General features: G+C 41.0%; 2 protein-coding genes across 16 annotated transcripts in view; one reads left to right on the top strand and one right to left on the bottom strand.

Annotated features, from left to right (window-relative positions):
- LOC108757103 overlaps positions 1 to 3,573 on the bottom strand; it is a 16,698-nt gene extending 13,125 nt beyond the window's left edge. The window contains exons 1-9 of the mRNA XM_018501467.1: positions 3,299 to 3,573; positions 3,071 to 3,228; positions 1,923 to 2,177; positions 1,791 to 1,846; positions 1,173 to 1,665; positions 681 to 840; positions 507 to 603; positions 131 to 429; positions 4 to 51 (exon numbers count right to left, since the gene is read on the bottom strand). Of these exons, the coding sequence (XP_018356969.1) occupies positions 4 to 51; positions 131 to 429; positions 507 to 603; positions 681 to 840; positions 1,173 to 1,665; positions 1,791 to 1,846; positions 1,923 to 2,177; positions 3,071 to 3,228; positions 3,299 to 3,379 (1,647 nt within the window). The 5' untranslated portion in view covers positions 3,380 to 3,573. The remainder of the gene's footprint in view (positions 1 to 3; positions 52 to 130; positions 430 to 506; positions 604 to 680; positions 841 to 1,172; positions 1,666 to 1,790; positions 1,847 to 1,922; positions 2,178 to 3,070; positions 3,229 to 3,298) is intronic.
- The window catches only part of LOC108757099 (plasma membrane calcium-transporting ATPase 2), a 105,884-nt gene that overhangs the window by 3,219 nt on the left and 92,090 nt on the right, over positions 1 to 10,575 (top strand). For 6 of the 15 annotated variants that reach the window (XR_001939882.1, XR_001939883.1, XM_018501446.1 and 3 more), the window contains exon 1: positions 7,839 to 8,371. The exons of 1 other annotated variant lie outside the window; for it this stretch is intronic. The gene's annotated coding sequence lies outside the window, so the exon portion shown is untranslated. Of the gene's footprint in view, positions 1 to 1,661; positions 1,677 to 6,870; positions 7,327 to 7,838; positions 8,372 to 10,575 lie in introns of those variants that run through there. 8 more of the 15 variants (XM_018501439.1, XM_018501438.1, XM_018501436.1 and 5 more) reach the window with 8 other exon arrangements.

Genomic DNA, 10,575 nt, shown 5'->3' with positions numbered 1-10,575 from the left:
GGCGTCGCATAATTTAGGTTGTATCATCTCGTGCCACTGGTCGACAGTCTCCTAAAATCATAATTTCTGTTAGCAATCTGCAACCAATATTTCCGCTCTTATTTATTGACCGTCGGTTAAAATGACTTACTGACAAAAAATGTGAATCTGAACGAAACCAAATGTCACAGAAAGTTTCGTGGGGTGAATCCGGTGACATGTCCGTAGGACTGTGAAATTCTGAAATCTCATCGGTCGAAGACGTTGTGTTTCCATCGACATTCGTCGTTACGTCAGCGTTGATATATGTGTCCGATTCGGTATCAGTATGTAATCGAAATCCTAAAAGATCCGACTCTGCGTTCGTCACTTCTTCGTATCGCAAGGGATCATCCTCTCGTATGTACTTCATACAAGAACGCAAGTTTTTGTTAAACATACTTGATCTGTCTGGAAGACGAGTAATTTAGTATGGATTAATAAGTTTGTATTGGACGATTTCAATTGGCAGAATATAACGGATTTACCTTTTTGCTTTAAAGGAAACGAATTTTCCAAAATATGCAGGAGATTTTTCTTCATTATACTTCGTCGTCTTTTACACGATGCGTGATTTCGTTTCAACTGCAAGTAAACAGAATATCACTCCAGGATATTATCAGAAAGAAACGTAGTTAATTATCAGTAAAACTGTAACATACCAATTTTGGAGTAGACTTTAAAGTGGAAGGTTGCTGTTGTGTTTTAATTTTTTTACTTTCATTCAGACGAGTATTTTTTACAGAATCGATATATAAGTTTGTTTGCGTTAGATCTCCATTTGTATCGTTTAACATCGCTAAATCGTCTGTCGATGAAATTCTAAAATACCAGGAATTTCAAAATTCTAACAGCTTTATTACATTAATCTTCGTTACGTTCGTGAAACATATATGATATGACTATACGAATCGTGCGCGCTCGTTCAAAAATGATTACGCCTAAATCATATTTAACTACTTATGTAATATATTATTCTTATGATCTTAGTAATAAGAAAAGAGTATTGAGTAATAAAGTAAATAAGTCTTCTCAAATGTCGAATCTGCCAATAAGATGTGTTATATTAAAATGTAAGCGCTTATGCGTTAAGCGATTATAATTATCTGTAATAACGAAAGGATTAAATAGCATTAAAAATAATAAAAATATACCTTCTTTCTTTCGAATTCACCGACTCAGGTGGGCTATCTAATACACTGCCAACGTCTATACAGTGCATACTTTCGTTGACATTAGTATTCAAGCAATGCTCTTCTAAATCATTGTTCAATAAAATAGTATTATCAATATTAGTTAGTATCGGTGAATTTGAATGGGATGGTGTATTTGCAAATGTCTGATTCAGAGTATTCATGAGAGTTACGTCGTGACAATTATCGCTTGAAATATTCGTTGGCGTTTTGACAAGCGTGTTGTCAGTATTTCTAGATGTAGAGAGATTTTGTTGGCTCAACTCCAAAGACATGGTCAAATTAGAGATCTCTTCCTCTGGCGAATTATTGTCTCTCTCGAACTCGGAGAACGTGTTAACATTTTCATTATTATTGTTGTGTATAGTAGAATTCAATGCCGAAGTATCGCACGAAAGTCTGTACGAATTCGACGAAGATTTTTCTTTAACAGAGACGTCGCCGCAATAAAAATCTGAAACACAGGTAGTTCTAAAGAAATATTCGACTAAATCGCAAATTTATTTTTATATTTATTTATATTTATTGATCTATTTTCCATTTATTATTAAAAATTTATTTGTATAATCAACCACATACCTTGAGGCGCAAACTCATCTACCAATGTATCATCCATACTTAAATTCTGATTGCACCTATGAGATATTAGGCACGATTAGTTTATCCAAGTACAATAGAAAATTAAACCGAATGAAAAAGAGAAATACTCACCGGAAATCATATTTTTTGCCAATAACTTCCCCGTTTACATCATAAATGTCGATAGATACGTGTGCGATACTCTTCTCTAATTGAGTAAATCGACGGCTTTTAGATTTGATCGACTCATGTGCTACATGATTCTTTTTAATATCGATATGTTTGTCTACATCTTCTGCAAAGTTGACAGTTTTGAACTTGTGAAAACATACATCAGTCATCTTTCTATCTCTCTTTTTAGTAGAATTTTTTGTCGCCTCTTCTTGCCTGAAAGACAGTTGTATACGTATTACTTTAAACTAGTAATATTTAATTAATTAGCAAACTAGAAGATTCTTTCTCTTCCTGTCATAATTCGTTAAATCCCAATTAGTATTTATTTTAAAATTTTCTGACATTTATGGGTGAACTGCCCTGGTAAACATTTTTCATATAATTTTTCAGAATTACTAAATTAATAACTTTATAGTTTTTTAAAAAATTATAATAATTTTTTTATATAAATTGGAACATTTTTATAAGCACAAAGAAAATTTATATAGATAGTATATAAATTTATTAATTTAGTAATTCTGAAAAATTATATAAAAAATTTTTATCAGAACAGTGCACCCATAAAATGCTAAGAAAATTTTGAAATAAATACCAATTATCTGTTCTAGGATTCTTTATTTATGAATCCTAAAATATTCTAAAATTTTTAAGATTTCTCTTTAATTTTTTATGAAATCTTATAAAATCTGAAAATGTTTAAGATATTTAAAAAAAAATTCTTTTTTCAAAAATGAAAAAAAATTTTAGAAATCTTAAAATATTTTAGAATTCACATATATCAAAAATTCTAAAAAAATATGTAGACTTTCTCAGTATTTCTGTAATGTGTTTTGATTTGTATAAAAATTTTGAGAAAAATTTTTACCAAAAATATATTTTAAACTAATACTTTAAACCTTTGTCTGAAGTTAACAATTAAATAATGTTTTTTTTAATTTAAAGATCAAAATCTAACAAACACTATGTAACTTAAAGAATAAACTAGCAGAAAAATATTTGTCATAAACAATTTTTCAAAACATAATTGAAAAAACGTCCATCCTGAATTCTCAGATATCAATTAAGTTAATTATCAATTGGGGTTAACATTCAGATAAACCACTTACTCCTGAGTTGATAACACATCTTTACAATACTCGACTTTAGTCCAGAGAGAATCAAGTCTATGCACATAGACAGCCGTGGAATTTTGTAAAACAAGTCCGGCATCGCCGAAACTTTTATTACATGTTGTATTGAACAAAGAGCAGTATTGTTCTAGAGTCTGCAACAATAAGAGAAAGGTTACTTCAATACATTCGCATTACTGACATACAATTTTATTACAAGCATACCTGAGCGAAGGGAAAATTCCATTGTGCCAGCTCTCTCACTGGCTTCGTAAGTTGTAAACCGATGTCTTGCACGGTGACCATTTTTGTCGTTTTATAAACGTCACGGCTATCCACATAGGAATCATAAATCTATCAATTACTGTTTAAAGAAGCGCCACTCTCACACCTTCGACAATATTATCTAGAAACTGATAAGGCGATCAAAGTCCAGTAACAAAAAGAAACAGAACACTATCTGCAAAAAGTCTTTTTTTTTATTACTGCAACTACACTAAAATTTTTATCCGTTTTCGCTAAATATCAAACATATATATTTATTTCACTGTTCCAAAAATATACACTAATTCAATTAATGAAAAAACAAATCTAACACAAGTGTTTCACTGAAGAAAAACAGGTAAACGTTACGCAGCTAGCGTTTTGTCGCTTTGGCGGGATATCAGACATTCTAATGTCCATTGATCGAGAGAAAAAAAGACAACACAAAAACTGACGATCGATATAGATAATTGAACAAGGGGTTCCTTGTTCAATCGCGCGTAGTCTCTTTCCTTTTCAGAATTTATACGCCTCCAATTATCTTAGTCCAGGAGCTAGAACACTTTCCCTAACCTCACAACAACAACATTCGCCACAGGCTACAGGCTGTTTAGACTATTTGCACATAGATCGTGAGAGCAGGTAGTCGAGCGAACACATTCCCTAATCCGATCCACCGATCACTCACAGAATTACGGAAGTGACGCGTCGTGGACGTAAAGTCGCGCGCGAGCCAATCACAACACGCGACCGACCGCGTTACCCTCTCCCTTCTACCACTGTTGAATCGCGCTCGCGTAATGACGGGTCAGCCTATCGCGGCGTTCGCTGTGTTCAGTGGTCGACTTTTGAAATTTGAATTTGTGAGTGAGCGTACTTCAGTTCGATATTTACCTCTTATCGAAATGCACACGCTCTTCCGACACGGCGTTCAATTATCGACGTAACGTTTTCTTGGATTCTAAACGCTGCAATAAAAAGCGACGCAGTAAGTAATTATATTAAGTTGTCGTTATGCCACAAAAAGTCTTTTTTTCTAAAACTAAATTAAGTATTAGTCACATGATACGCGTATCATGTGACTTATATATTTATGTTATTATTCGTATGTTATTATTACGTATTATGGAATTATTCGGAATGTGAATTCCCCGGTTGGAATTGTTCAATTATTCCCTAGAGTTCCATTATATGTATCTATTTTCTAGAGAAAATGAAATAATTCCAATTGGAATCCATACGTATCCTAATATATATGTATAAATATATTTTCTGCATTTAAAGTAAAATATGTTTGATATTTGAAAGCGAGAAGGGAGATTTTTTGACGCAATTCAGTGTAACAATAAAACATATCTTGGATGAGTCTCACCAACTCCGATTAACTTAACCGATTAAATTTCAGCATTGCCAACTGCAAAACTGAAAATATAATATTTTAATAGCTATGAAAAAAAATATGCGACGATTGATGTAATTCAAATCATTAAATGAATTAATTTTACATACTTTGATATCATATGTATATGGCAATAACAATTATTATTAAATCGTTCTTAGTTCTTCAAGTGTCAGAAAAGTATGTTTTCAGTTTTACAGTTGGCAATAAATTTAATTGTGACTAATCAAATTAATTTAATTGACTAATCAAATTAATCAGAGTTGATGGGACTGGCTTGTTATTTTCGGAAAAATAAATAAATAGCTTAAAACAAGCTTGAGATAAATATATTTAGCATGTACAGCATAGACGTTCAAGGAACGTCCTAAAGATATTCAAAAGACATCTTTATATCCTATATTCTCTAAAGGTCCTACACTGTTAAATTTATAATGTCAAATTATACCCAATTTGAAATGTTTTTAATCATTTCTAGAACCACTGCTACTATTCATAGAGCATGTAACATCATTAATTCAACTCCATTGAATTGGTTGGTTCAAAACCAGGTTGAAACATTATTAGATAACGTGATGGCAATATTATTATAATTAAGTATTTAAAATATTTATATGTTTTTGCATTTAATTTTGTTAATTTTACATAGTAGATTTCAGTATTCACTAATTTAGGACAACGCAAGCGAGTCCATTATTAAGTAAAGTGTGCTGTATGAATAGATTGAGAGAAAGAGAAAGAGAAAGAAAAATGGAATGAGTTCAAAAGACAATTTCAAATTAAAGGTAATTATTTCGCAAAAGAACTATGTTATTAACTGATGAAAATTTTCAAATCAAACGAATCGCGTTAAGTAAGAAATAATAATATGTATGTGTTGAAATATGAAACCAACGTTTTAACGGTGGAAGGTGCGATATTGCAATGAACCGTGATCGACAATCTCGAAGTTAGTTTGTAGCTCCACGTCGCTGAATGAAGTCGAAGTATGGTATCGTGACTGAATGAAGTACAGCTATTTCGACGAAGCGCCGGGATTCATTGTTGTCGAGCCGTTAACCGGATTCAGGTGTTGGACGGAGAAACCGCGAAACCGCGTTCTTGAAACTGGTTCCAGGGTGGTGGACGCGACGACGGGGGTAGTGGGTCACAAGGTTGAGAGCAGTTGGGGATGGAAGGGGAAGGGAACGAGCACGCGCAAACCGCGGGGAGAGGTGCACGATATATTTCCCGTGTATATGTACGTGCAGTGTCGTATTAAGACATGGGCTGAGCCCAGGGCGACTAATGTTTAGAGGCGTCAAATAGAAAAAACTTTTTCAGTCAAACGTTGACAAATATTAAAAAAGTTAGACAACATTGAAAAGAATTTTATATCCACGAAGCTTGAAGTGCGTTGAAAAATATTTAAAAAATTAAAAAACAGAAAACACCTTTGTACGCAAAAATTGAAATATATTACAAAAATTTTTCTCAAAATCTCAAAATCAAATATATATATATATATATATATATATATATATATATATATATGTATATATTCCAGGGGTGACTTTATATGTTTTATAAAAAGTCACTTGAAAGATTTTAGTCTGTGGGCACAAAATAGTTTAACGTGACACTGTGTTTATGTGTTTGTATGCGTGTACGCGACTCTCCCTGATTTAGGCACGATAGTCCAACCGCGACCGCGGTACCGTTGACAGCGTGCACCAAATTCGCACCCTATCTTGGATAGACCAAGGCTGAAAGGCTCCCCGAACCCTTTTCCAGCTTAGACGCTTTTCTATCCGCGTTTCCTCTCCTTCCTTTTCTTTCCTTCTTTTTCCTGTCTCATTCGATTCTATTCTATCTTCCGTTCGTTCCTCGCCGGTCTCTCCCTCTCTTTCTTTCTCCCACACTCGCGCTCCTCGTCGTCCGTCTTTGGACACGCGACAACGCGTACACACGCAAGCAGCTCGCGCGTGACACACGCGAAACAGCGAAGGAGAGAGAGAGAGAGAAAGAAAGAGAAAGACAGACGGATGGACGGACAGAGCGGGCCCGTTGTACACGTACGTGTATGCCGAAGGTGCGCGCGCAGAATCGGCGGCAGAGCAGCAGGCAGGCCAGCGGTAGCAGCGGGAAGCGAGCTAACCGGAGTATAATCGTTGTCGTCGTCGCGGTGCAGTCGTGTCCTCGTCTCTCCTCGTCTCCCCGATCGCCGTCATCATCGTCGTCGTCGATGCGCGGATGCCGTCGTCGCGGTTCGCCGGTCGCTACCAGCGGTAACGCGCGTTACCATCAACGTGAGCTACCAGGTAGTGGTAATCGGTGCTGCGGCCTTGCCTATATGAAAAGAGGCATCAAGGAGAAAAGGCCGCCCCGCACCGTCGTCGTCGTCGCGGCCGCCGCCGTCGCCACCGCCGAGAACCATCGCCGCCGTCGCGTCGTCGCCGTCGTCGCCGTCGCTGCCGCCGGCGCAGTCGATACCACTAGTAGGGTGGGAGGAAGGTCCGACGAGACCACGAGGAACTGAAGAGCGCCGCGAGCGCGACAGTCCCGCGCTCTCGGTACGCCGTACGACGGCAGTGGCACCCCTCTCCCGGGGGTAAGAACATGCGTGCGTGCGTGCGTGCGTCTATCTGTCTGTCTGTCTGTCTGTTGTCTGTCTGTCTGTCAGTCTGTCAGTCTGTCTGTCTGTTTGTCTCGGTTCGTCCTTGCGGCGCGCGGAAATATAAAAAACGGATTAATCGATCGCATCATCGCGAATGCATGCGTGCGTGTTTCCTCACGGCTTTCCGAATTGTCTTCGCCTCGCACTCCTGTGCATTCGCTTCTCATTCTCTTCTCCCCTCCTCTTTCTTTTTCTGGTTCTCCATTCTCGGATTCGCGTGCTCCGATTTTCTTTCTCGTTCGCGCTCTCACCGCATCCCCTTCTCGCCAACTCCGCCGCTCCCCCAAGGAATCTCCGTATTCTCTGCCCGCAACCCCGGCCGTGACAGGTCGACATCTCTCCCCAGCTCGTCGCTCCGCGTACATCGAATCACCGTCCTCAGTCCTCACCATCGCCATCCAGCGCGGCTGCGGTGGAGGTGGCGGTGATGGTGGTGGAGGCGGTGGTGGTAGCAGCGGCGACAAGCGGCGGCGAGTGGCGACACAGTGCCACCTCCTCGATTCTAGGGAATCGAGCGGTTGGTCGGTCGTGGAGAGCGCGAGAGGTGCGCGAGAATGTCCGAGAGAGCGGCCTGAAAGCGCGGATTAATGTGTCGGTCGCGTTTACAAGACGTGAGCGAGAACGAGAGAAAGAGCGAGAAAGCAAGAGAGAAAGAGGAAGAGAGAGAGCGCGAGAGAGCGAGAGAGAGAGAGAGAGAGAGAGAGAGAGAGGGAGCGAGTGTGCGTGAGTGAGGGGTGGGGAGGGAGAGTGTTCGCGAGCGCGCGCGCGGGGGTAGCCAGAGGAGCGCACGGTACAGCGAGCGAGTTTATTTTTAGTGGCAGAAGGTGAAGAAGGCGGGCGAAGAGCACCGCGCGGAGTGGTATTAAGCGGCAGCACAGTGGCCCGATGAAGCGGCGTATGTGACATCGGGTTTTCCTCTCTCTTGCCACCGTCGAGGAAGAAGAGACACCTCGCAGACATCTTGCTGCCACCGTCCACGGTGAGTAGTATGTTGCCACACTGCCGTCGACCATCCCCACCCACCCCTCTGCCGCCGCCGTCACCACCACCAGCACCACGATCACCACCACCACCACCACCACCACCACCACCACCATCATCACCACCACCCGCCCGCCTTCACCTTCTCCTCCTCCTCTTCCTCTTCATCATCAACCCCTTCTTCTTCTTCCGCCTTCACCTCCTCACCCTCATGCGCTCCTTCCCCTCGTCGAGGATTGATTCGCCATTCCACCCACTAGGACACGAGCCTCCACTATTTCCACCTCCCCCTTCTCTGAGCCCTTCCTTCTCTCTCTCTCTCTCTCTCTCTCTCGTTTTCTTTTCCATTTAAATACATTTATTTCTCTCTCTCAACAATCTTGTCTATTTAGCTATGTTTACTCTTCTCTCCCTCCATCTTTTTTTTCTCTTCTCATTCATCCCCTCTTTATTGTCTCCCCCGTGCCATTTATTCATCCATCCATTTATCTATTCGCGCACACATACCCTTCTTGCTCCTTGTCGCTTTACTCTTTTTCCTCTATTCCACTCTCTCTCTCTCTCTCTCTCTCTCTCTCTCTCTCTCTCTCTCTCGCTCTCGCACGGGACACCTCAGGGCAGCTCCTCGTCGTCGTAGACCATCGTCCACTCCCCACATCCCCACCAACCTCACGTCGCCCTCTCCGCTTCACCGTGGAGTTACGAAAATTATGTAACGCGCTCGATCCGGGCGTTTCTTGTTCCGCTCTCCTTTCTCATCTTCCTCCTCTGGATATCACAGTCTGCTCCCCCACGACGCCCATCTCTCTCTCCCCGCTGTTCCTCTCCCCTGCGTTGTACCGTTCTTCCGAACATTATTTCGGGAGTGCCAGCAGACCTGCCAGCGGACCCTGAGAGCAAGCGAGAGAGAGAGAGAGTGCGAGAGAGAGAGAGAGAGAGATATGGAGAGAAAGAGGGAGAAAGAGTCTCCTGCATGACGCGTGCCCCGGGATCGGGCAGGCGCATTGTCGGGGAAAACCGACTTTCGATCAGGGTACGTATTATGGAATTATTCGGAATGGATTCCGTCAGGAATTGTTCGATTATTCTCTAGATTTCTATTGTGTTTTTCAGGTAAAGCGAAATAATTCCGTTCAAAATCCATTCCGAACGAATTCCTTAATGCGTGCCTTGGGAAACCGGTCGTGCCACGAGACTTACCACTGGCGACCGCTCGAGTCTACGATTCGCGGAAAATTGGCTCGTGAATACTCCGTTCTAAACGTATACGTAATGTCGTCTAGCTTGAATAACCCGGAGGCCGTTTCGACAATTTCGAGATTTTACGTTCGTGCGAGTGACGGACGACGAAGCACCTTTGTGCCTCCATTGAGAATAATTTCTGATTGAAAATGGACGAACCAGAGATTCTGATCATAGCAATCAGAATTCTGATTACCTCAATCAGAATTATAATAGAATCAACCAGAAAATTCTGGTTCGTCTATTTTCAACCAGAATTCTTATTAATGCAACGAGATTCTCTTTTTACACTAAGGAAACTGTTTGATTAAACATGAACGTACCAGAAATTTTGATCATAGCAATCAGAATTCTGGTTGTCTCAATCAGAATTGTAATAGATTCAACCAGAAAATTCTGATCTCTCTACTTTCAACTAGAATTCCTATTAGGACAACCAAACTCTTCCCAATCCTTATCCGAATCCTCCTGAAACCTTGACTGGTCACGCGGCGCAAACGTGAACGCTGACCAGGAAAGATAGAGAAAGAGAGAGAGAGAGAGAGAGAGAGAGAGAGAGAGAGAAAGTTAATCGATACTCTATGTTTTAGAAATTTTCCATTCGCGGTTTTACAAATAGGAAGCGTGTAACATCGATGTCAGATTGTCTTCGCAGTGCAGATACTCAAGATTCATTCACTCACATTTAATAACATCCGTTCGGTCCGAATGGACGCTCGACGAGTCGTCCTCCGTGCGATAAATCATGGAGACCTGGATATCGCGAAAGAGACCGAGTCGGCTGATTTGCACGCGTGTATCGCGTGTCTCACGTGGGCGCGATCGGTTCTCCACGCCTTCGGGTCGCGTGCATGCAACGTAAAAGTCTTTCGTTGGCTTCCGGCGGCATAGATCCCTCCGCGCAAGGGTGCGAGGTCTCTCGAGGGTGGCTTCTCCCTTCCCTCTCCCCCCACCCCTCCA

This window comes from Trachymyrmex septentrionalis, unplaced genomic scaffold (assembly GCF_001594115.1).
Source record: "Trachymyrmex septentrionalis isolate Tsep2-gDNA-1 unplaced genomic scaffold, Tsep1.0 scaffold132, whole genome shotgun sequence".
Lineage (NCBI taxonomy): Eukaryota > Metazoa > Arthropoda > Insecta > Hymenoptera > Formicidae > Trachymyrmex > Trachymyrmex septentrionalis.
This window is presented reverse-complemented; position numbering and strand designations above follow the sequence as displayed.